A 27,238-nucleotide genomic window follows, 5' to 3' on the forward strand; every position below is an offset into this window, starting at 1 on the left:
GTGTCCAGAACTGCACTTCAGATTAACGCTTTGGATTTGATACCTTTGTGGCATTTTAGTAATTATGAATGTACTTGATTTTCTTAGCAAATAAATTTACAGATTCAGACTCTGTAACTCCAGCACTTGGGTTTTTAGTGCCTGTTCTTTTCTGTGAGCTGGTCCAGGGATCCTCTTTCAGTTTTGAGTGCTGACAGGAGGAACAATTACTCTTTTTCCTAGAGAGGTCTGAACATGCCGGATATGGTAAGTATAATTTTAACAGGCTGAAGATATAAGGAAAGAGGAAAAGGAAGAGGGAAAAGTGATAGTTGTAGTGACAACCATTCGCTCCTTCAAACTCCTCAGAGAAGGAGATGACTAGGTCATGTAGTCCTTGCTGTGTGGAGCTTTGGGCACTGGAACAGAGAGTGGCCAGGACTTGTTTTGCATCCTCAGAAGGGTGCAAAGACTGGGGCTGCTCTATGCTTGCTGCTGACCTTTCCCTGTAGCTGCTAGAGCCTGGAATTGTCTGATTCCTTTTTTTCATCATCTGCCCTTCCCCGCCGTGGTTCTGTGCTCAGCTGGAGAGCACTTGATCTCTGACTGTGAAGTGCCATCCTTTTGTCTCCTCTGAACAATTTCAGAGGCTAAGAATTGTTCTCTCACTCTCCTAATAGTTGAAAAAAGGAGTTTTCTGATCTGTGCAGCTGAAGCTCATAAAGCAACAAGTGCAGAACCAACATTCAGATGATTCTTTATCTGAACAGATACGAGGAGTGACTGAAGTTCATCTCAGAGTAAATGCTACCATAATATATTAGTAGGATCTATTAATGTCCTAGAGGAGGAGTATTCTTGCATTGCTAAATATGATATGCTCTCAGCTTCAGGCCATGGGGGATGACAAAAGCATAATGCTGAAGTAAAGTTAAGGAGAAGCAAGCTGAGAAGTACCTTGGCATGATTCTGGTAGTTAAAAATTTATCAGAAGCAGACAGCTCTTGGTCTCATTTTTCTTCAGCCGTCCTTATTAATATAAGGTAATAAACCATGCATAGAACATAGTTTTCCAGGGAAATGGCTGCAAAGGGTCTTGCTTCTTAAGCAAGGATGATTAATATCTGGTTCCTTTAAAAAAACCAACTAGATACATTGAGTATTTATTGAGAGTCACTGGAAAACAAAGTTTCTGCTTGAGCTGTAGAGTTGATGTAGCACAGCATAAGAGTGTTCTGCTTCTGTGTTCATTTCTGCAATTTTCTGCTGGCCATAATAGGGTGGTTATGAAAGCGGACATGCATTTAGTGGTTTGATGTGGTTGGATTTTGCTGTTTATCAGCTGCAAGTTCAGCAGTCCATCTTATCTCTCTTTAGCCTTCTGTTTGTAAAAGAAAGAGTCCTGTGGACCTGATGTTAACTTGTGTTAGCATTGTATCAGTGGGTGCAGTGATTATGCAAGGCCTCTCTACATCACTTCTGCAGCCATGGTCATGAGTTTGCTGGCTTGATTTGCTGATGTTCTCCTTCACAGCCCCCTTCATCCTCACCCTGGTGTCTCCCTCTGGACTGCAATGCTTAATGTGCCTCCAGAGGTCCAAAATGTCTGTTACATGGAAATGGAAGAGCAGCAGCAGTATAGCAACACCTGCTGCCTTCACACAGCTGCTAACGTGACCCTGCAGCTGCTGCTACTGAACAGAGACTGTGCTTATGTGTACCTTATGTTTTGCATATGCAGAATACAAGATGCATTTCTGAAGTGGCCAGTGGTTTGTTGTTTTGGTTTTTGTTCCCAGGCCTTGTCTCACTGGTGCTGAAAACATAGAGCTGTTTGATAAAAGAGATTAATAACTACAAATTCCTCTTGTGTCCCAGTGAAATCCAGTGGCATAGATGTTGAGAATCTCAAAGGCAGTTGAAGTCTCTATCCCATGATGTTAAACACATGAGCTGTCAGCGTTAAGTTTGAATCTAGTGTGGAGGACACACAACGCAACAAGAGGTAACTGTGCTGTCTTGGGTCCTACAGACAATGCAGATTTATAAACCTGGCAAAGTCCTACCTCTCTCCTCATCCTTAAGCAGCAGGCTGGGGGAAGGAGAGAGTTACAGTCCTTTTCAATCTCTCAAATTTACAGGACAATGTAGTCTATAAACTAAGCTTTATTTAATGAGCTCATTATGAAAGAAAGCAAACAAATATGTCAGTTGAGCTCAATCCTCTTTGTACAGACTAGTCTAACATGATTTTACTAATTCATCATGATTTCATTTAATTCATGAGTGATTATCTTTTAGAGCCCTTACAGCTAATTTGATTAGACTTCTCTTCACAGTATAATTGAGCATCTCTGTCTCTGATCCTCAGACAATTGCTGCAGGCAGGGAAGAACAATTACTACTTTATGTACTTTGAAAAACCAACACAGTATAATTTAAGTTATTTTAAAGGCAACATAGGTAACATTCACAAGTTCTCTGATTTGTAACTTGTGCACCTGTGAGCAAAGCAGTGACCTCACTGATAGTGCTCATCCTTCCTTCTCCCTCACGAGGTGGGCATCCCTGTGTCACACCGGGAAGCAAAAAAGTTTCAGCAGTCCAACTGCTGCTGGATCTGCTTCAGAAGTTGTTTGTTGTTTGGAAGTTGGAGCTATACCATTTCCCTAGGATTCCCCAAAAATGCCAGGCAATCATAATGCAAGGATGGTGGCTGCAGGAGACAGTAAGCTACAGCTAATGACCTTCAACCCTTCCTGCCCAAGGTGTCCTGTTAGGGCACCTAACATTTATCCTAATGGCACTGCTCCTAGCATACATGAGGCCTGGAGGTGGACTACTTGTCAGCCAAAATATGAGCAGGAGCTGAGTGCAGGCAGAGGGAGACTTTCTCAGACCTGCCTCTCTGTCTGATGGTCAGGTTGAAGCTGTGTGGTCACAACAAAGAGTCCTTTGCCAGGGACTCTTTCTTAGAGCTTTACTGCTCTTCCTTAGTATTATCCTTTGAGAATGTTGCATTTTCTGCTGCTTACAGTCACTGAAGTATGCAGGCATGACAGAAGTCTACCTGAAGCAGGCCAGAGTCCAAAGTTGAGTTGACTGCAGTGTGTGCAGCCCCTGTATGCTGCACTTGTTTCTTCCATTTGGTGCAGCTATTTTCTACGTTTAGGAAAATATCAGCAGTCTATGAATTTGGATCTGCTAAAACCAAGTTGCTGAGTGTCTTCCGTACATCTGATCTTTGCAGTGATAATTGTGAGACAAAGCAGAATCATAGTGTGCAAGGATGTTAAACTGCTGTATTTTGTGAAACCTACATAAAAAGTATTTGTGTTTTGGACTTTCAGAGAGGAGACATGTAAAATGTGCTGTGAAAATGAATGAAAACATTTTTGCCCTATTCTCATTCCTCATTGGGCATCCCTAAGGGATTTGCCCACCCATGGTTGGGTGGGAGAATGTTGATCTAGCTGGACTATTGTTGGACCATGATGGCCATTTGTAGGGGTTAAGAAAAGTTCTTGGTTTCAGTGCGGTTCTTTTTTCTGGACAGCTGATCTGCTATGCCATGAAAATACAGGCAGCAGATGTGACAACACTCCAAAAGAACAAGGTCCTTTGATAAATATTAAAGTGAACAAATGCATGCACTTACAGAAGAAGTAGGATTTAGACACTACATATTTAAAATTAAGAAGTTGTAGGTTGGTAGTTTGAAATTTAATGTTTATCTTGGTAGAATTTTTTTTCTGTTGAGTCCTAGGACAGGAAAGCACACAGCACTCTTTCACATATAATGCAGAGATGATACTCAGGTTTTCTTCTTTGCTCCACCATAAGTTTTCTGTGTTACCTTTAAGTAACTTAAATTATTTAAACTGTGTTGGTTTTTCAAAGTTGATAAAGAAATAATCGTTCTTCCCTGCCTGCAGCAATTGTCTGAGGATCAGAGATGCTCAATTATACTATGAAGAAGAGACTTATAATCAAATTAGCTGTAAGGGCTCTAAAAGAAAAGAACATATTTCCTGCCTCCAACCTTTTCCTCTTCTGCAAAGCAGTTTTTTCAAAAACATCTTTTGGCACGCTCACTGCTTTATTATTGAGCAGCAAATACTGGCAGCTGTTATTTTCTGGGCAGAGGTGCTCTTTACTGTCTGTGCCCAAACACTCAGCAGTTGAAAATAAAACACTGGAAAGGATTAAGATGCCAGGTGTTCATTCTGTCTCATATTTAGGATGCCAACTGTGATTACCACGTAGAGTCAGGCAGTTGAATTGGAGGCTTCTTTCAAAGAATGTGAAATGAGGAGGTGCCAAGGGCTATCTCAGGGCACTCCCTTATGCTTTCTTGACAGGTGTCACTCAGCAACTGTCTGTCACAGGCTGAGAGTGCAGGACCTATCACAGCAGCTGCTTCTCAGGCACTGGCTGTAGTGAGACAGGAATGTGACCTTCTTTCTGTGATAGGAGCTAAACAGCAATATGGACTAAAAGTTTGGAGTAAAGAAGCAGCACCTCATGGAGACCTAGGAAATCTGGAGTCATATAAAAATATTTGCTGGTTTTGCCAGTTTAATTTTCAGAAAGCTCTTGTGCTTTTCTACATTTGAGCTGTTTTGTTTCTGTTTAAATGCAGCTGTACTTTGAAGGGTTGAGCTTAGGAAGCACATCGTTAATTTAGTCTTCTAGTTTACAGTTATTTTATAAAATCCAAATGAATTACACAAATAATGTGTAAAGAGCAAAGTTAATACAGGTTTTCAGCACTCTGACTCATATACAGGTATGCAGTTAGCTATTGGACCCTGGCTAAATCTTCATGCTCCAAGCTGATGAATGTTGTTGGTAGTTGTTCCAGTTGAATCAGCCATTAAATATTCACAGATTTACAGTCAGCATAGAAATGAAACTGTCAAAACAACTTGCCTAATAATGACAAAGAAATAGCTATCAGAGAAGTGGCAGGCAGCTTCTGGACTGAACTGTTTTGCTTCAGAAATTTCAGTACCATTTGCATTTTGTATCATTTCTGAGAAATGCATAATGCAAAATATATTTTTGTTCTATTAAGAATTCTGAAGTGTTCAAACTTGTCAACTGTCTGTTGTTTTTCTTGCATTTTGACTATTTTTCCTTGCAAAAGAAAAAAGAGGAAATGGATGAATGACTCCATGTGTTATAAAAACATATGTGGTGATGGGTGAATTTATACAACTTAACTGCCTGACCCCATGGTCTGCAGGCAAGCGACTGAATCTTACTTTTTTAAAGTTTTTAAAAGAGACTAATATTAATAATAGTATTGGATAAGTACGAGCAGGTAGAAACACAGCAGTTGAGGTCAGCCATTGTTAAACACAGATCTACTTTTCAGTTGAAAAAGATGAAAGGAAATGGTGCTATTATCTGATCTGCTTGGCTCCATGTAGAACGTCTTCCTTTCATGGTCCTGATAACAGGAACAGGATGTGGAAATGATCTCATCTGGAATACAAGTGGGAGTGTATTATGAAAGCAAGTGCAGACTAAAAAGGAGGGCAACTTAGAGAAATATGCCAAAACTGCAAACTGTGCAGGAGGGATGGGAATTTTATGTCTTTGTCTGCCACTATGCAGTGTCCACCTCAACAATAGCTGCTGACTGCTTTTCTTCTTCCATTGCAGTAGTTTTAATTTCCTTTGCCTGCTCTCTGTAGCTTCAAATGAAAACCATAAAGATGAGAGAAGCAAGAGGCAGAGACACTAGAGAGAAAGCCCCAGCTCCTGAGGAAGCAGATAAATCAGGTGAGAAAGCAACAGATGGTCAGCATTCCCTATGCCATGCAGGTTGTGGTCAGCTCTGCTGCTCTGGCACATTGCTCAGGTTTCTGTATTTGTGCATGTCCCAGCCCTCTTAAGTCCTTGTCTGCAAACCTTCATTTGTGCTGGTCTGAGTGTTTGGGAAACTGGTAGCTATTCAGCTGGTGACCTACCCAAACTCACCAGGCAGGGTTTTTCTTACTGGGGACACCTCTTACAGGGCACATGCAATTGCAGTGGCGGAGGAAGATTCAGGCACAGAAAGATGAAACAGAGCTTGGACCTTGTCATTCCCTGGCCATCCTGCACTGTCCTTATGAGCTGTATGGGCACCTCAGTCCCTCAGTAGGCATGCTCCTGTCCCACAACTTTGCTGTTACACTGCTAGTGACCACTAAATTACTCTTGCATCTGTACTCAAGACGTAAGCCAGTGCTTTCAAAAAGTTTAGAATACAGCATGGTTACAACTGCAGCAAAATTCAGCAGTTTTTGTGGCTCTTCTTTTAGGATACAAATTGGTTTTTTCTATTCAGAGGACTACTTCCTACTTGCTTTCTCTTTTTGGTTGGTTTTAGCTTTTTTCTGATCTGATTCCTGAAAGAGACTTCCTTTCCTGGTTATTTTTTTTTCTGCTGTTGTTTTGTGCTCAGATTACAGAGTGAATTCAGTTGAAATCTCTCCTGCCTCTCCTTCCTCCCTCTGCTCTATCCTTTCATTGGTTTTCCCTCTCTCTCTGGGCTCTCTTTCATTTGGCCAAGTTTCATGTTTTGGTTGGTCAGCTGCTTGTAGTGATGAAGTTGGGCAAGCTCATCATGAAATTGTCTTGATGTTTCTGAATGCTCAACCAAGGAAATATGTTTGTGAGCACCTCCAGGCAAGCTAAGGGCGTTGGAAGAGGGTTGAAGATCAAGAGGAGAGTTCCCAACAGCTTCCTTGAAGCCTTTCTTTTCCTGCCCCAGGGGTCTGTCCTTCTTGCTCTGCAGAGCTCCAGCAGAAGGGTTGCTTACCCTTATTATGAAGGGCTGCCCAGCCTGGATTGCTCTTAACAGTCAAGTGTTAAGTCTAGAAACAAAGAAACTGAACCCTTAATTTGCAGGGCTTTTTTTTTTGACATCTCAGACACTGTTAGAGAAGATATAGGCTATACAGAATACCTGTAAAATTGAGGTGGTAATAGAAAAATATAGGTGTGATCTCTGGGATTATTAAAATGCAAATTGAGAGTGAGAGGGAGGTGTCATCATGGAAATGGTGTCATTGGTGTAGGATGCAAGACTAAGGTACATAAGAAGTCATGGAGAGAAAAGCAGCAAGTCTGTGGTGCTGTAGCTTGGTTTTGTGATGCCGATCACATCTGCCCTGCTGAGCTCCCCTCTGATAGACTTAAACAGTACAGAAAATCCAAACATCATTGCTGAAACAGCTTTACAACTAACATCTTTCGATTTTCTACCTTTAGACCTGTAACGTGCTGTGAAAGCTTGAGCCATTTTATAGCTACAGCAACCGTCTTCTATCTACTAGGTTTTGCAGAATGTTTTGTTAAACCTACAAGTGTTTTGGATTGACTTTTTGGAATGTGAGGAAGTGGGATTTTCCTTATTTAAATTAATATGGGTAAGTGGTTGATTGTTATGCTTTCTCTGAAATGTCTACTTTATTTTGGGCTTAATTGCTCTGGAACTCCAGGAAACATGAGTGTTGCCTTGTGGGAACTCTGTTCTATGTAAATTTAAGGTATGCACTGATGCAGAGTTAAAAGATCCCTTAACAGCCTTTCTTGATGTTTATATTCAGGTGGCCTGTAGTGATGTGATTATAGGTTGCATAGGACAGGTTGTCATAGTTAGATGGCTCATAGACCTACATGACTGTTTTTTCTGCAAACACGTGACAAATATTCTTCTGGTCATCCTTGTCCTTGCCCACAGGAAATACCATGTTGAGCTGGGAGTGGGAAGTGTCAGTGAATCCCCAGTTGGTAGTGCAAGGACTGTCTGTGTGCCTGTCTCTGGGAGCGGGTGAGCCATTGCCTTTTCCTCCCTGGGGCTGTCAGTTTGCATCTCTCTTTTGTCCAGCCCCCAATTTTTCCATTCGATATACAAGAACATCGCAGCCTTCAGACCTGTACCATCTCAAGATTGAGTTGAAATTAGCTAGCAGGTTCAGGAGCTCCAAGGCTAAGGAGGACAAGCCCACTCTCCTGCACAAATGTTGTTTCCTTACAAACCTGTGGTGCTTAGGTGCAGTGCAACACGTGGAAAAAGTGAATAATTTATCTTAAGAGATGCTACTGGAGGGGGTTTGACATTTTGTGGTCTGAGATGGTGGGTGGCTGGGAAGGGAGGAACAGGGATGTCTCTGCGCACACGTGTGCTTTGAAGACACGTTTCTGGCTAGGCACAGGCAGTTCTGTGCTCTTAAATCTGTGTGTTTGAGCCAACCTTCCAGTGTCTCTTTGCATGGAGGAACTACTGCCTTGCTGATTTTATGAATCGAAAGAAACTTCATTAGCCAGAGGATTTTTGTTTGGTTTTAATCTCATAGGCAGAGAGGACAATCTGTTTTGTTTAGCGCAACAATGTGCTGGAGAAGCAGAACAGATGACAAATGCAAACCTTTGTAATGCTACGTTTATATTTTTTCCCCTCCTTTTGTCAACTTAATTGTTACTATTTTGATGACTTTGGTCACGTGGATTTGGGCGATTGCTGGAATACATGATGGATCTCTCCCAATATGCAGCTGTTCACCATGCTGATAAGAGTGTAAGAGACTTCTTTTAAAGGAAAAAATTGTCTTTAGGCTAATAAAGCCCTTTGGGAGAGCCATGAATGTGGCCTCAATGGCTGTGTTTGTATTCCTGGTTGGTATGAATACTGTGCTAGTTTTTGATAACTGGGTGCCACATGTCCAGGAGTTACAGAAAGTTGAACAAAAGTAGCGTAACGTACAATTTAGCAATACCAAAAAAAAAAAACTGTATAGTTTGATATGTTGTGGAGATAAGACAAATGATAGGAAAGTGAGAATCTTCTGCAGGCGTAGCAGGCACTGAAAGACCACCTTGGAAACCAGGGAGGCTCAGTGGGGGGGAGAGCTTCTTCCTCTCACACTATCAAAGTAGGTGTTCAGCTGGCTAAAAACAAATTCCCAGACTGCTAAGCTCTTAGCTTGCTTATGAGTCCCCTCTTGATACTGCTTAGTTTTACCCTTATGTAACAAACTCACATGCAAAGCTACTGGAAATCCAGGAAGTCTTGCTTGGGAGTCAGCTGCTCTTTCTGGCTGGTGAGAATCAGCAGCCCTGTGTGGCCACATGTGGCCCTGTCCTGGTTGCCTCACTCTTAGTGGACCTAGAACAACACACAAGTTTTTCTCCTTGCTGTAGTCTTCAGGGTGTGATTCCAGATAGTAAGGACAGAATGCAAATTCTAATGTTCTGAAATAAGCACTGTTTAACAGCAAAACAGAAATAGATCAAGTTGGATCAACCCAAAGTAATATTATTGTTTCTTACAAGAAGAGAAATCTGAAATGAACTGGGGAATTCACTGACCACAATCCTCCTGGTTTTCAGGCTTTTCTAATTTAAGCTAAGGACAGGAAGGCTATACATATATATACAGACACACACCTCTCTCTCTCTCTCTCTCTCTCTCTCTCTCTCTCTCTCTCTCTCTCTCTCTCTCTCTCTCTCTCTCTCTCTCTCTCTCTCTCTCTCTCTCTCTCTCTCTCTCTCTCTCTCTCTCTCTCTCTCTCTCTCTCTCTCTCTCTCTCTCTCTCTCTCTCTGAAATAGCTGCTAGCTGAAGTGCTTGTGATATTATTTTCCCATAGCTATGGGCTTGGGGTGCTTATCTTGACTCTAGGCAGAATAGGAGCATGAGTCTCTACAGTGTGACCTGTCATTTACCTTTGGCAGTTAACATGAAGCTCTGGATAATAACTACTACTTTGATTTGTTGCTTTAATCTCACAGAGTCTTTAATCTTAAGAATCTTACACTTAACTTTAGACTTTGCCTCCCTTTCCTTGGAGAAATAATTGAGTCATTAAGTCCCTTAGAAACTTTTGAACCTGTTTCATGTACATGTGAATGCTCTGGTCTTACTTGTAGGGCATTAATTATGAAAAAAAGTGAGAATTTTTTTAAAAATTATGATACTAGAGACATTTTACTGATTACCTTGGAAATTGCCTGTGGCTTGGCAGCTTGGGATTTCAAAACAGAAAGGAAAGCAATTTAGCTATTTACCATTTGACAAAGGCTGGGCTCTGACTAGGGTGCAGTTTTATAAGGAAATAGGTAATCACACATAATGTAGCAGAAGTATGAGATGGCAGGTTAGCTTGGCCATAAGAAAGGAAAAAAACCTTTTTTTTTTTTTTTTCTGGTTGCAGGGGATTCTTGAGCAGTTATTATGCTCGTGCTGTGTGAAACCTTTCACTGTTGTGTCTATTGCATTTCATCTTTAATTTATATTCTTGAAGTCCTTGTCATTCACTTGAAAGCTGTCTTTCTCCTTTTTATACAAGGAGTATCTCTGGTGCTGTGAAAGGTACAGTAATCCGTTTTAAATTCTGAAGTTTGGCAAACCAGAGGTGGGAATAAGTAAGGCTTAACTGAGCTATCAACATGCCAGTTAGTAATACCTACTAAAATGTAAATATCTTTAATTCATAAATAGGATGGCAATAAAGTGAGAACACAAAATTAACTGCGAATGCAGTGATGCCATGGGGTGGCTGTGTAAGAGCTCTTACCTGCTGATCTTTTTAGTATCCTGAGCATCTAGAGCAAAGTACAATTACTGGTAAGATGTACAACCTAAACAATATGTTTTACAGTTTATTTTGCTGATTAATGGAGACGTCAGTGGTAGGAGACTGTAGGTGCTTGCTGAAGTTGATTCCTTTTCATCCCTTATAAAATGTAAAGCCTAGTAGAAGTTAGGGCAAGTCTCATTATTTCCATTTAAGATACTCGGGTTTCAAGATATGGGGGATTGCGGTGCAGTAAAAAGTCCAAGGTTTTCTGGTAAGCTGTAACCCAGTAGCGTCATTTGATTACAGTTTGAAAAAAAAAAAGGAAAGAAATTATAGGACATAAGAAATAAGGTCCATGATCTGGAAACAGAGAATGTAAATGACAGAGTACATCCTGTAAAGCAGCAGGATTGTAGTGGCTGTATTTGAACATGAGGTTGTAGTCAAAAGATTTAGGGGCAGGTGAGGATGGGGAGAAGACCGGAAAGTTAGAGTTTTCTTGAAAGAAACTACAAGAATTGTTTCCAGAGGAAAAGAAATATTTTACAACAGAAACCTGAAGATTTTCAATCTAAGTAGCTTCTTGTAGTGTGCAGGTACCTACAAAGGAGAGACATTTCTGAGGCTACAGAGCATTAATCTAAGCAAGTTAAACTCTACACAGATTAACTGGCTCAACCCATTGAAGAGAAATATAGCACCTGGGTATTTTTGGTTATGTTAGCTTATAATTGTCATCTCTGATTTACAGAGGATCCACAACATCCCTATATTAAAATCTTCTAAGTCTTCTGAGGGTTGGGGTGGAGAAAAGGTGTTTCAACTTGGACTGAGAGTTTTGTGCAGCACATCAGATAGGATCAACCTTACTGGTCCATTCTGGCCTTAATATCTCAGGGCGTTTTCTGATCTGTGCTGTTGTTGTTTTGATTGCCCAGCTGTATTTAATACCTGACCAGGATAGCAAAAAATCCCTAAACCAAACAAAAAACTTAAGGTTCTTCCACTTCTCCCTTGCATACAATCCAATTACCAATATGAAGTTTCAGTTAACGGTAATGTATGGAAATGCTCTGTGTCAAAATATGCACAGGGCTAAACAAAGGAAGAATTTAGGCAGTTTGTCTTGTTTGACAGCCAGCACTAAACTTCTCCCTGGAATCTAGGCTTGTGTTTAGATGCCAGAGGTGTATTTTCTGGTGAGACAATAAGTTACTTAATTGTGCAGAAGACGTGGACTCTGCCATATAACAACTCGGTGTGTGCTGCAGAGACGTGGGAATCGAGCATCAGTTGTGCTGGTTGGGCGCTGCTCAGCTCCTTTCTGATGTGCACATTACTCTGCATTTCTCTGTTCTGCCTCCCCCGAATCAGTATGTTTTTGTGGGAATAAGTGTCCCTGCCTTTCTGTGCTTTGGTTGCTTGTAAGAACCCTGAGCTGAAGTAGTGGAGGGAGTTTAAATAAGGTGATAGTCTTGGCTGCATGTGTACTGGAAAGATATGAACAGTAATAATGTATTGTGACACTCCTTCACAATTCTTTTTCTAATGTGGGAAGATAAAAACGAACAACAACCAGAGTTCTTTGCTGTCCTCGTGTGTTGTTTAGCTGATCAAATCAGATATTTGATTATATTCAGTTTTTATTACTGCAAAGACATGGATTGATTTTTTTTTTTTTTGTGTGTGTGTGTGGTTGTTGACATTAATTTTATATATGTATATATATATATTTAGGCACTACTGGAACAAATTAATTTGTGTACCTGTTGGCTTGAGGTTTCAACCTTGCCTAAAAAAGTAAGTTTTATTCATGGCATTTTAAATGTGAGGAGAAAAAAAGAATTAATTCAGATACTGCTAGTGGTTTTGTGTCACTCTGTCATACTGAGGGGTACAGGTGCACCTGTATGCTGTTTGTCTTCTGCTCTCTGGTTTATCTTCTGAAGTCATCAATATTTTCTTTGTGATAGGCATTTGTAACTAGATATTCCATTGTTTTGCATCCTGCAGTTCCCCTCAGCTAGCCCTTAGCTGTGTATAAGATACGCATGCTATATATGTACATCTCGCTGATGTAAAAACATGATGCACAAATGTATGCTTTCAGCTGAATCTCTTCATCCCGTGACTCCTGCGTGCCCTGATTAAACATAAATGTTGTAGGTGATAAGTGTAGTACAAATTCCTGTAAAGGTCTATATGGAAATCCCCAGTTCTGATTGCTGCAACTTGCTCTGTGCTAGATCAAAACCCATGAGACAGGTCTTCTTAAATCTCATCCTCACAGAACCAGAGTATTGTTTAGGTTGGAAAAGACCTCTGAGATCATCATGTCCAGCCGTTAAGTGGATGCGCATTACAGACTATGACAAGTTATGGTTGGCTCCATGGTCTGCGGAAGGTCTTACAGCTGCACTTCAATGTAAAGCTGAAGTTCAGAAACTGAAAACATTTTATGATGTACATGTGGGTTTGGGGTGCTCAGCTGGAAGGCACGTGTCACTGAGGTTGAAGTCTGTCCTAACTTCAGGGTGCTTCATGCCAGGCTTAAACTCCTCAAGGTGTGAAACACCTTGAGGTTAGTGTCCTACCTTAAAACTTGGATGTGGATGCCTTTTCTAAGTCTAGACAGTGAGACAGAACCTGGTCTTCAGTCTGACTGAACTTGGTCTGACTTCCAGCCCACCTGCTTATATTGCCAGCAGGAAGAAAATTGCTGCACTGTCAAATGGCAGAGAATACGTCAGCTTGGTTCTTTTGCTTTTATGGATGTTAAAATTGGTACCTTTACTGAGATAAGAAAGATACACTCCTATAATAGACTCTTGGAACAGCCTGTGCTGCCCTTGTCTGAGGGCAGATTAGGTTGGGAAGAACTTGCAAAAGGACTCTAGGAAAAATGACTGAAAATTGAATAAAAGATGAAGAATGCATTAAGCAGTTTATAAAGCCATTTTCTCACTGTAGATTGCATATCTTTTCTATTCTCCTGACAAAACCTTTGTTATAACTTGATTGTTCCAAGAAGGGCACGTCTCTGAATGTGATGCCCGCAATGCTCCTACCTTGCCAATATTCAGGCTTTGTGAGTGCGCACGGTGCACAGACTGTGCATGGTGTTATTTACAATTCTCCAGGACATGTTCTGGAGGCTAAGCTGCTGCTGACCTGTATGGAAGATGACAATCTTTCCACATTGATAGAGCGAAACAGATGGAAAGTATTTTTTTGTTTGATTTTTGGGTGGTTTTGTCCATATGCACAGAATAATATGTTAAAACTATTTTGTATACAAATTAATTGTTTTTAGAAGGTACGGGGTAAACACACCAAGGTGGAACAGCTCAGCCTTGCTCCTGAACAGCATTGCTCCTCTCTCTTGTTTTGGTGGTGCAGAGTGGCAGGTGTGCTGCCAGGGATGAGCAGATGTTTTTGAGTAACCTCTCTCTAATCATATTTAATTTAAAATTAACATCACTCATACGCTAAAGGTTTGTGTCATAGTAGAAGCAGTGTAGGATGTTGGATCACTTCTTAAGCGTTTCTGACTGTGAGTGGCTGGTAGCTATGTAATTAAATAATCTTAAAGCTTAGTGGAAACTAACTTTGGTAGACAGACATGCAGTGTGATTGTGTGTTTTATCCCTCTGGGAAGCCACACTACCAAAGCAAAAGAAAAATCCAGATCATCCAAAACTCTACAAGTTAAACCTAACTTGAAGTGGAATGTTAACTGATGGGGATTTTCCCCTCTTCTTCTGTTGGCAGAGTCTTGGGTGTATGTTGGGAGTGAGGAGAATAAATAGAGTGACCACAGACCATTCATTTTCTAGGACAGTGTTGTGGCTTTTTTGGAGTACAGGCTGTAAATGTGACAGCCTGACATGCAGGGCATTCCGTGAGATTTATTTACTTTATATTAGGGTTTTCCTTTACTAATGCTTTCTCAGAATGGTATGCTTCCACTCAATTAGGAGCCAGTCTAGGGACAAAACTGGGCTTAACTTTATTAATTAACAATCTGAGCTGATTTACTGGAGGTAGCTTAGAGAAAACTTACTGCCATAAAAGAGACTTCTGTTGGTGCTGCAGGCTAGATATTTTGCTGTCATTGATGGTACCTCCATTTAAATGTATCCCAAAGTGCGGAGCAGGGTAAGAGGTTCTATGTTATAATCATTGCATTATAGCAATCTGCTTGTGTTGGAAGACCAGATGACTACATCTGTATTGATGTTACTATAGGCCTGAGGAGAAAAACAGCTTTTGGCTACTGGCTGCTTATTCTGCATGTCATTAAATTCTTGTTTGCTTTAGCATTAAAGGGGTTCCTAAAAACACTTGGTAAACATTGCATTTAGAAAATCCAGGTTCTTGCCCTGTCTCTTGCATCAGTCTTTCAAATACATGTCCTGAGTGAATTAATAGAGGAAGAGGAAATAGAAGGGCACTTAATTAGCTGGAGTTCAAAGGCTTTGGGGTGAAAAGCAAGCAGCTGACCTGCAGATTTCCTAACTTGCACCCTGGGAGGCACGGCAGGCGCATTGGAACACAGGTGCTGGACCATCCAGGGTATACAGAGCCTTTCATCATCATCTACTGGTTGTAATTGTTTTTCTTGTGATAATAAGCCTTAGAAAAAAACATTGGAAACCTCTACAGGAAATCTTCATTTTTTTCTACTTCCTTTACCTGCTCTATGGAAAGGTGTAAAATGTGCAGGCACATTGTACAGAGTAAGACTGAAGGGCAGAGTGATAGCTCAGTGTGTCACAGCCAGTATTGGTTGTTGATCTCAAAATATCATTGCTGTCTGGATCGTTTGTGCTTTTACTCCTGCAGGAAGAAGGTGAAAATCTGACTATGATTGATTTGATGAGGAATGTTGCAAATGAGTTCACTGAGTCACTGGTTCAGCTAAAGTGTGTTTTTAAAACACTGATGTCAACAGCTGAAACATGCACAGCATCAGCAAAGCCACAGCCATTTGATGCTTTTTTATCAAAATAGCATCTTGAACAGCAGTAGGGGAACATAGACTCCCAAAAGAAAAACAGAAAATGAGGCAGAATTTTTTTTTCTTGACATCTGACAACACTTTGGTGTGTCTGCTTGGGGATGGCAGTGTTGAGACCTCTCTCCACAATAATATGAGAATGATAAGTCCTTGGACACAAGTCATAAAGTGCCAGGACATACATGCTTATTGGGACCTTTGCTGAACCACTGGGCTAACAGGGCTTTTGCACCCTCAACAGCATGTCAGTGTTTCCTGCCAGACTGGTTGGATTTTCTGGGCATCTCTCATGTGGCTACTCTTCTATCAAGAATACTGTTGAAGCTACTTCTCCCAGCAAAGCTCTCTTTCAAGAAAACAAATAGATGGGTCTAAGCTTGCCTGCTTACATGAGTTTCATGGTTTTAAAAATATTTATGTAGACCTCTGATAAGGGACCTTGTTCAAAGTTGTCTTCTTGAGTAAAGTGTTGCTGTGAAAAACAGCTTATTGCAAGCTGTTCTGTAAAGTGTGCACAAAGGTGAGTTTGAGCAAAATTATTTTTTTTTTACTCTTTCTAAGACCCTTGTAGGAAAAGGTACAGTTAATTTTCTTATATGATGAAATATACTGTAAGTGTATTTTTGAAAGCAAAGTCACCTTGTTACCCTTAAAGTTTTGCAACATTTCCCAGATTAGGATGTCTGTCCCAAAAGGCACAGCACAAGAACAAAGATCTATTCCGTGGGGCAATTTAAAAATGCTGTGTGTGCTGACAAATTAGTCTTTTGACCTAGACTGTTTTGGGGAGCAGATGGCAGAGCTTTTGAATGCAGGCTTGTTTTTGATAAAGCACAAATACTTTTTCATGCTGTAATCCCTCCCTTTCAAATTCTTAGCCCTCTCTGATTTGTAAACTTCCTTCTGGGTGTTGCATCCCACCTTTCCTTCTGAAAATAAAGTAGGTTGGGAAGAACAACAACTTTCAGACAAGCAGGCTTTATTGAAACCAGATGAAGACCCGAGATTTCCAATACTGTAAAACTTTGGACTCAGAGGAGATTTTAGTTCTATTTCTCTTTGTAGGAAGAGAAGAAGGTTTGATAAAATAATAAGACACAGTTCTTGGTGTCGCTCCTAAAAATGCCCTCGGTCTACATAGCTGTCTTGTTTTTAGGTCTGTCCTTGCATTTGTTTGGAGGTCTGCTTGCTTTGGAAAGCAGGGATTATCTGTATATTTAGAGTAGTCCCCAGAAGACACTGCAGGCAGATGTCAGCTGGTGGTTCATCCTTCCAGTCTCCTCAGCACTTCTGGTGTTGCTTCTTTGCAGTGAGGGATCACTGTTACTGAAGTCATGCTTTTGGACAGAGGAGGATGAGGCTTAATTTCAGCCTGCTTTAAATGTTGGTGTTTTCAGCATCTGTTTTTATGGCTTGTAAAACTGATATGGATGCAAATCCTGGTGCTTCCCTAGATACTTGGAGCTCTGCATCTGCAGGTGCCTGGTGGAGAGTCAGATAACCTTGGTGACACACAATGCAAAGAGGGTCTTTTACCCCTGTAATTATCCATGACTTGCAGAGGCTGCATGTTTCCTCTCCCCTGCATGCACATGCTGAGTGGAGTGGGGTGTGCATGTGAGGAGGAAGAGTTTGGGCAGGCAGTGGGTGAGGGAGCACAAAGGAATAGTGAGCAGAAGTTAGGTGGAAGATGCACTCTTGCTCAGTGGAAGCTAGGTGAAAGTCTCCTTAGCAAAAACCTTCTTCAGTGGTGGATTTGACCAGCTGGACCCTCATAAAAGAGGTTCTTGGTGACCAGTTGCCTCGATGCATTTCTTATCACAGCTGTCATTTTGGTCATTGGTAGTGTTTGGCTGCTTAAATCTAGTGCCAGCTGTTCTTGGAACCTGAGCAGAGGCAGGAAATGAAAGATCACCAGGGATGATAAAGTCACAAAGAACAACAGGCACAGGAAACCAAAATTTTGATTGCTTGGGCTGTTTTATTTTATTAGTTTTTAACGGTGCTGTAAGGCAAATGAGTTTTGAAGAAAAGTTATGGCTGCTATATTGCTCTTGCTTCTTCAAGGTCACAGGAACGTGCATACTCATGTTGAAACTACTGCTTTGCTGGTTACTTTTTTAAATGTTCTGAAGAAGGGGTTAAAAATATTAGAGATTTTGAATTAGCTGAAGGATTGAAATGTAAATGTTGCAGTGCAGTTCTTACAGTGCCTTGTGGAACAGCTAGGAGAAGGTGCATGGCCCATATCAAGACAGGAAAGCTGTGTCTCAGGAGAGTAAAATAACCTGTCAAATTTCTTTTGGCCTAGGAAAGAGAAATATATCCTGAATGCTCCCATGTGTCAGAAGTATCTTCCCTGACTGAAACTGGTATATTAGTATAGGATATGATGGCAAAATGAGTGATATGTCTGTTGCAGGGATTTTGTTTGTTTAACTTTAGTTGGGCTTCCAGCAGATATTGCTAAATCTGAGCATGTACGTTGAAGCTGCTGTTTGCATTGAGGCTGTTGTTCCATGATCATCTAAATCAGTTCTGGGACCAGTGTAGAAACAATGACAATCCTTTCAGTGTAAGCAAAGACAAATGAAAAATTAATGAGAGAGAAGATGTTTCTGTAGCTCAAACGGGCACTTGTAAGATGATTGTAGGCGGTTGTTAGAGCTCCTTATGTCTTATTTTCCTAATCATGTGGGATTGCATACAAAAACAGCACAGAAATTTAACAGCAGATATCTCCAAAATTACTTTAGTGACTCATTTTAAAGAGGGAAATACCTTATGTGTACTTATTTTAAACTTGGCCTGAATACTGATTTTGATAATCTTGGGTTGTGCAAGATCTGCAAACTAAGTAGACTGTGACAGCACCTGGGTTTTTTTCCTCTTTTTCCTTGGTTTTAAACCATTCTGCAATGTCCATAGATAGTTTATTCTGAAATTACAGATTGTTAGTCCATAATTAATTAATCTGTTTCCCTTGAAGAATCAGATGAGAGCCAACATCATTCATATGCCAAGAACCTCTAAGCAGAAAAGCATATAAGTCAGTATAGAAAATATAAATAGCTGTTTCTAGTATATGCCTTCACTGAACAGTGGCTAAGACATACCTGCCCTTGTTTTCCTTCTGCTCCAGACAAGCAAGCAGCATCAGAGAGGTGACTTGTCTTGCCCTCTCCTTCACAAACTGGGCAAGATCAGCATATGAGGAGAATGAAGGATACTGGGGATGTTGGCTCATGTAGTGACATTGGGAAAGAGAGGCCCTCAAATTCATTTTTAGTTTCCCCCGTGGTTTTTCTCCCTTCTGTTCCCCCAGTCCTTCAGCAGCTGTGTGGAGGGAGCTGTACCAGGTGTTGGACAAGGACTCCAGGAGATAACTGACCTCTCCTCTCCTGCCAAGGGAAAGACTGTAACACTATATTACTATTGAAAAGCACACTGCAAGATTTAATTAGAATGTGTTTTGCTGCAGTGTAATTAAGGGTAAAAAGCTTTGCTTACTGGAGTGTAGTCCATTTTCTTATTGTGCTTTGCTATATCAAATTCTTATTGTTACCTTGGAGAGAAGGAAATGAGAATATTGGAGACCAGTATATAGCATTCACAGTAACAGTCTGCATAATTTTTTGTGAAGGCTGCTCCTGAGTTTGACTTGAGGCAGTCTTGACAGAATCTCATGCTGGAGGAATATAATACTTCAATTGTAATATTGCATGGCACTTCAAGAAGAGGGCACACAGAGTTGAGCTAACTCTTTTTTGACTGGGGTAAACAGCTTACTACTAATAAATGCAAATTGATGGGGACTCAAATGTTGAAGAAGTGTTACAGTATTTTTGCTGTTGAAATAACAAATGAAAACTACCGTACCTTCCAAGATGTATATAAGCAGAGAAAACAATTTCAAATATGTGATTGTTGGCTCACTGCACTTTGATTTAGATTTGTTACAACATTTTGGTATGGCAAGTCAAAAGTAAATAAACCAACTAAGGCAATAATTCAGTGTTCTCAGAAGGTGTCCTAATGACATCTTTTTGTAGAATTGATTTTTCAAAGTCACATCTTCATATAAAAAATATTTTTATTTCTTGCTCTCTCTCTTTCCACCCACACTACAGTCTTTACAGAACAAAAGTTATGGTGCCTGATGAGGTTACTATTTACATATGTAGTGTGTAGATCAGAGGCTTTCATGTCACCTCATGTACTGATAATGATATCAACTTCTTACACATAACTGGTTACAAGTAAATTTGAGCTGAAATTTGCAGGAACAGTCACTCAACATCATGAGAGAGTGCTTATTTGGAACAGCTAACTCCAGAAACTGCAATGTAGGTAGGTTCAGTCATTTGCCACTGTCAAAAGTGAAAAATGCAGTATTTCTGTTCCTGTCTCTCCCACTCTTCATGTCTGGCTGCTTAGTTTTCCAGCTCAGCTATGCTGTTACAGTAGTCCCTAAAACTGTGCTGGAAACCAGATTGTTGAAATTTCCGCTCAGACTTTAACAGTGGCAACTTCTCTGCCGTTAGAGACCGGAGGTACCCTTAACAGAGGAAGTACTTCTTTAAAATGGGTATATATTTTCTGTTAAAAAATGCCAGTTGGTATAAAACAGAATGTGTTGGATTATTTTTATCACAATTAGCACTCTATGCCTCAAATTCCCGTGAATTTTCACTTGCAGGAGAGTCCGTGCCTTGAACTGAGTCAAACGTGGTGTTGTGCTGTGGCTGAATGCTGATCCCAGGCACTTTGCATTAGGAAGCAAATATATCTGAGGTAGAAAGGGGGTTTCACAGCTAAATGCTGTTCATGAGCTTTCAGCTCTATTGCTGAATGTAACTGTGATTGTATTGGAGGTGTTTTATCCAGAAGTCCTGCCACATGTGCATTCAAGTTGCAGAAAGATGTAGAAGAGCTTTCTTTAGCCTTTGCATGGTTAGACAAATTAGGCAAGAGGTGCATGTAATGGCGTATAAAAGAGTTAGTATGCTGTCCTCCTTACAGTATCTCAGAGTTAAAGTTGTGCTGCAGTTAGTTCAGGTTACATATTCGTGTTCCAGCTCTCACTGATGTTGCTGTGAGGGCAGTCTCATCGTTTTGGTCCCATAGTTTGTGTTCCTTCTAGCTGTGGTGCTTGCTGACTAACATTTCTTTTCCAGTGGTTAGATAGGGGTCATTGCAAGTGAGGGGTCATCTCAAAAGGGGCACAATGATTTGGATATAGGGCACAAGCTAATGGTTTAGTAACTTCACTGGAACTGGAGATTTAACTCTGGAAGCAGGGAGAAAATTAACCCAGCCCTTCATGCTTCCCAGTTAATCAACCTAGAGCTTATGTGGAAAGAGTTAATTATTTGGAAATCACTTCAACTCCATGGCTCCGTGGCTTTTGCTTTTCTGATACTTCACATATTCTTTGCAGATGATTTTAATGAATAGGCTGCATTAACAGACAATCTAAAATAGAAAAAAGAAAGCTCCAGTATATAGAGATTCTTTCAGCGGATCATGAATGGTAATGTCAAAGTCTAAAGAACAATAGAATGAATTACTTTAATGATCTTCTTTCAATAAATGTTCAATTTAATAAGTATTTTTAACTTAATATATTAAATATATTTAGGTATTTTTATATATATTAATTGTTAAATGCATAGTTTCTTCCATAAGTAAAATAGATACCCAAATTAACAACAAAAGAAATTAAGTAACCTTCAAATGCAGGCTGGCTGGGGCCCCATTGCCTGGGGCGTGTTGAATGATCAATACCCAGATATTGATTGCAAAGTTACACATCAGGAGTCTGTAAAAAATTAGTTTCTTATTATCCCTTGTATATCCCTCTGAAGAAACAACACATTTGCTGTTACATTCAAAGCTATTGAGTTTTACTACGGACTGTTCTAATCTGTATGTTTCAGACTCTTTTGTGGAAAAGCAGATCATATGTTGAAAGTTTGTCTTCCTGCTCTAGGCTGGGTGTTACTAAATGTTTTGGGGGTGTAGGTGTCCCTTGTAAATGGGGTGAGAACTGGTGAGCTGGGCTGTGAGTCCTCCTCTGCTTCAGGGAAAGCCTCTTGCTCTGCTGAAGAAATAGGCAAGTTACCGCATGTCTCCTAGCCCTGAGTGGCATTCAGCATTCCTGCACTCCTAATGCCTACCTTTCTTTGAATTAATGCACTTGTGTTTAAGGTATTTTGCTATTTCGTCGAGGTTTCTGACTGCCTTTGATACCTGAAGATTACAACACACAAATTTCTAAGTGTTGGAAACTCCTAGAATTATTTTCTTTAAAACCTGAAAAGCACTTGTTCCAGGTAAAAAGCTAGGGCAACATCGCCATCATTTTACAGGTTTGTTTTACAGATGATTCTTTTATTTAACCTAGTACTGTATTCCTACCCAAACAGTCAAGGTTGTGATTCTTTAAAAACAAATAAATCATGTGAACTGGTGAGCAGTGTTTGGCATACTGAATGGGCAGGGCCTCTTGCATTTGTAGCTTTGTTTTCCTGCCTTGTCAAAGGATATTATCTTACAGACTCTGAAGTGTGTTTACCTTCAGAAAGATGAGCTATAAAGCTCACTAGAGGGAGGATCAGTCCTTGTCATTTCTCTCTGCATTGTTTTCCACTTCCCCCAACTACCATATTTCAAATCCCAGGCCTTGGTCCAGCCCATGCACAATTTTTGTAACCATTTTAGCCAAGGATGTGATTTCCCTTCTACCTGTTACATTTAGGTTATGGCAGCAACGCCTGCTTTGTGGACTCACTGTAATAAAATTGTTCCCTCCCTATGCAGGGGGATTCACTGTAGCAGCAAAGACTTTTGTTTTGCACGTTCCACAGTGTGGCTGGACTGCTTTAAGTAATGGGTCTAATCAGAGCAGTTTGTCTTCTGTGTTGTGATATGACTGTGTTGAAGTGTTGTGATGGTTCTCACCAGTGTCTCTGGAAGGGACAAGCTTGTGAGCTCAACTATGCAGGTTCAAAACCCTGCTGTCATCCCTGTCCCAGGGCATCTAGGATACTTATTGCATCTGGGTGTGCCTTCTTCAGTGTGGTACCAGAGGCTGGTGGTGGTGGTAGTTGCAGCAACAGCCATTCCTATTTAAAACATTTAAAAAATCTTCTGTACTTGAGCAAGCTGTATTTTAACAGCATGAATGTCAACAGCTAGCTTTTGGTGTATGGTATATAATTATGAAGCAAAGAATAGTGACCTCGGTCCCTTATATTTTATTTGTGATTATGATTGAGCACTAACAGACCACTGAAACCATACCCATGGCTGTTTTGGGTGGAGAGGAGAGGTTTTATTGTAGCATTTGCTTGAAGGCCTTCAGAAACACTGCAATTTTTTTTCCTTTCTTTCCTTCCCCTTCCCTTATTTCCTTGAGTTAGTTAAACCACACTAGACAAAAAGTTTATCTGTGGGTAATACCTTAATACCTTTGGCAATGATTGTGCTATCAGGATGGTTTAATTTTTTACATAGAACTGCTAAGTGAGGGTTTTTTTCTTCAGACGTCTAGACATCTCTGTCAGATCACATAAAAGCAGGTCACTGTGACAGGCTGGGTTACTGCTTTTAACCAGATATATCTTGCATCCTGACCTTTCTAAAGCAAGCTCTCCTGTGTCCATGCTGCAGGTGTGGCTTTGGAGGAGCGCTGGAGCTTGGAGGGGCTGGGAAGGAGCACCTTACAGCACACTGGTGCCATCTGATGGTAAGCTTTCCCAGCAGGTTTTCCCCCTTTCCATCAATGTCAACAAGCTTTTATTTTTTTTTTGTGAGGGTTAGGTGAGATGATGTTAGTTATGTGGTTTTATATATATCTCCGAGAAATAGACATACTATATTAATTTTAAAAATCTAGAATGTTTTTTGTATTCTCCTTAATTCATCCTGTGTTTTAAAAACAGGTTTTAAATTAAACCACAACCTACAATATGACTTTTTTACTTAGTTTTCTTTTTTTTTTTTTTTATCCCCCAGAAGTAACTATTAATTACAGACATGGTCTTCCTGTGATAACTCTTATGCTGCCCTCAAGAAGTGAACGCTGTCAGTTCACTGTTAAGCCGGTGGTGACCACTGTAGGAGCATTCCTGCAGGATTTGCAAAGAGAAGATAAAGGAATTGAGAGGGCAGAAGTCTTTGCAACAGGTATCTTATATTTGTTATTCCCCAGAATAAATACATTGCTTTTCAAATGGACTTCCCCTCTGAAGCACAAGTTCAGTCTTCCATCAGTTTTAGCATTGTTGCTGTTGGGGTAGCTCTTGAATGCTTCTGGATTTTATTGTGTTTCAAATTTAGTATCTGAGTCCTCTTGGAAAAGCTAATTAAAAATTAGAAGTTTAGCTTCTCTTTGTAATGCTGTCTTTAAATATGTATCTCTCTTCTGATCTCCTTGATACCTTTTTCTTTCCTTATCCTCCATGATCCTTCATAAAGACAACCTCTTGGGCTTTTGAATGTGATGTCTGCCAGTTGTTCAGTGTTACCCAGAGCTGAAAGAATCCATTTGCCTTACTACAAACTTGAACTCATATGAAAGAGCTAAGCAACCAGATAATGAGTGCAATAGTCAAGGGCAGCTTTTGGAGTCTTTGGGGACGTTTCATTCATCAGCTGGAGTACAATGCTTTGGGGCCCTTGGGTTGAAAGGAAAGTGATTGCTAGGGTCGAAGGCTAACTAATATTTTTGCATTGATGTCCTCTTTCCTCCTTGTAGCATACTATTTATCCTGTTGTCTCAAGACTTTAGATAATTATCTCAAGCTCTACTCACTGTGTTCTTTTGTTCTGTCTCTTTGGTTTTCCTGTTGATAAAAATTAACATCCAGTTAGTTCACCTGGTTCTCCATTTTATTTCCAAGATGATTTGTATTTTGGCGGTGCTTTGTAGTTTTTCCACAGCAGTTCTGAAGAGTCTTGCAATTCCTGTCTTGGTACTAGAGAAGGACTCAATCTCAAAAGTAGAACTGGGATATAGCTTTTTGGTCTGAATCTGGTAGAATAGGGACTTGAATTTGACTTACTAAAAGCATCTATTTTGCTCCTTCCCTGCTTATGCCTCTAGAGAGAAAGAAAAGAAAAAAAAAAGATAGCTACATTCCTATGGAAAGATTTATATTCCATCAGGTAACACATAAGCAGAAGAAAGGATGGGGTCAAGGAATGCTGGTTGAAAGTTTCATAGCTGGGTGCATTCATAACATTCCTTTTCTTTCTGGTTGATAGTACAGAGGGCTGCAGAGACTTTTAAGGGAACTGAAAACAGATTGATATTCCCAGAAGATCAGGAAGCCAGATATATAGGAGAAGCTGCTTTAGTTGCCTTTGAGAGCACATTTAGTAAACCAGGACAATATCCCATAGAGCCATTTTTTTTATATCCTCCGGAGCAATGGAGATGCGATGTGTGTGGATCCCAGTGTGTGCATGAGCTTCAGGAGCTTTGTGTACACAGGAACTTTGGTGGTGTTTTTTCAGGTTTTTTAGGGTCTGTAAGGCAGCAAAAGTAGAAAATTCTCTTGAAAAAGATAATTTCCTAAAAGACTCTTATCTTCAGAAGCCACTAACAAATGCCTGTTTTCAGCAGCTGGCCTTCCCCTTAAAATGGAGGTTTTCACTACAAAGGATTTCTTAACTGGGGGGGAGACAATACATGTGCCAGCAAACAGTTAACCTCTGGGTACTGCTATTATGCAGAGACATCCAGGACAGGAGTATTTGTCATTTACTGTGGAATCGAATTCTTCTGTGAATTACATGCTTCACAAGTGACTGATGTTTGCACTGAAGCGGGAGTAGTTAGCTTTTGCTGACATACCACAGAAGAGTGCGATTCAGCAGTGAATCACAAAGTCTAGCATTTTTGGCACAGACAGGCAGCAGATTCAAGAGTGAAGAGGAATTTGGGTCGTTTTCACCTGTCTCATCTGTTTAAACATGCACCTGTCCACCTCTGACTTTGGAATAGAAACATTGTCCAGTTTGATTAAAATAGTGACTGTCAAACAGTTCTCTGCTCTGTATTTGTCAAGTACTGGGCAATTGTAATGTTAGAGAACAACTTAAATGTTTAATTTATTAGGAAACTGATACTGTAAAGAGAAACTATTGGTCAAGTACTGAGAGTTGATTTTAAACATTTATTATTAAAGACAAATTATGAAGCCTTGATTTAATGCAGACATTTCTGTGCCATTTATCCATTAAATGAAAGCTAACCTTAACTGAAAGTATCAGTGCTGTGTATGATGACTTGCTTTCATTTTCTCTGGATTTGATTTTGGTCCTGCAAAACTTAAGTAGGCAAAAAAATGACCCTTTGTCCACATCGGAACACTTGTGTTTAGGTCTAGGATTGAAAGTAGCCTTTGCGAAAAGCCTGTGGGGAATTTCTTAAATAAAATGCCTCCCTTTCCCCAAAACTTGTCTTCTTTTCGGTTAATAAAAGGTTGCACAGGTTAATAAATTGGTGGTGTTTCACATCCAGAACAAAGAATCTGTCTGGCCCTTTTTTTGAAAAGGAATTTTTGCTTAAATGTCACTTCATAAATGTCACCTTAACGAGCTGTGATGCTTTATTACACTGTAAAAGAAAAAAGAAATGAGTGGATGGGCACATTAAAATTTCATATTTTGGATTGAAAGTGATAGCCTTCTGGGTTTGCTTTGCCCACACAGAATGGATGGGCGAGCCAGCTGGTGCATTAGCTCGCAGAGCTCAGCAGTCTCAGCCTCAGCAGATGGGACCTGAGGACAGAGGTCTGGTGAATAAATAATCAGAGGTGTGGAGTCATCTGTGGTGCCTTTCTGTAGTGGGCACGATGGGGGAGCTGGGGAAGTAGCACTGTGACAAATATTTACATACAAAAGTCTTGGTATTTTGTACCCTGTTCATTATTCATCTTGGGAGTAAAGCTGCTGTTTTGCGCCGCTGCTTTAGCTCTTGGCAGGGACAGGGGAAGATGCCCATTTTTGGTATGGGAAATGAAAATCAGGTCAAACAGTTACTGTGGAGCAGCTGCTCCATGGGGGTTTTCAAACCCCCATACCACAGTGATGTGTCCAGCAGCAGTGGTGTGGGCTCTGCAGGTTCTTGGACCATCTGAACCCTGGTGTGCTCTTGGCATCCACTGTTATGTGTTCATGCTAATGAGTCCAGAAGTTCCTTTTCGGTAGGAGCTGTAAAATGGCATGTAAAATTCATGGGGTACCATTCATATAATTTTTTGCATCAAAAAGAAGTAGAAAAGTGTTCTCCAGAGCTATGCCTCTGTGGCTTCTGGTCTGCCTTTTACTGGACAGTGTAGCTATCTAGTTCTTACCTTCCAGTCACTGATAGCAAAACAGAATGATTTTAAATACCATTAATAAAAATCTGTACACCACTATTGATGGGAATTGCTCCTTTTGACTTGAAGAGCCTGTTTAAGTAAAGACATAAATCTGTAACTGAAGATGAAGTCTTTGAAGGTCTTTTAATTGCCCAAAACCCCAGTAAAGATGCAAACTTGAGTGTGAGTGGAGAAACAAAAATGTAGACCCTTATGTTGCAATTTGTTGCTGGTTTATTCAGAACTTCTTTTTCTTCTGCCCTCACCAATGGGTCTATTCTAGTCCTAA

The 27,238-nt window shown here is 40.4% G+C and overlaps 1 protein-coding gene across 2 annotated transcripts in view; it reads left to right on the forward strand.

Annotated features, from left to right (window-relative positions):
• MCUB (mitochondrial calcium uniporter dominant negative subunit beta) overlaps positions 1-27,238 on the forward strand; it is a 49,024-nt gene that overhangs the window by 17,409 nt on the left and 4,377 nt on the right. For both annotated transcript variants that reach the window (XM_064652089.1, XM_064652090.1), the window contains exons 2-3: positions 23,249-23,324; positions 23,594-23,764. In XM_064652089.1, the coding sequence (XP_064508159.1) occupies positions 23,249-23,324; positions 23,594-23,764 (247 nt within the window). The remainder of the gene's footprint in view (positions 1-23,248; positions 23,325-23,593; positions 23,765-27,238) is intronic.

The sequence above is a fragment of the Pseudopipra pipra genome, chromosome 4, assembly GCF_036250125.1.
Source record: "Pseudopipra pipra isolate bDixPip1 chromosome 4, bDixPip1.hap1, whole genome shotgun sequence".
NCBI lineage: Eukaryota > Metazoa > Chordata > Aves > Passeriformes > Pipridae > Pseudopipra > Pseudopipra pipra.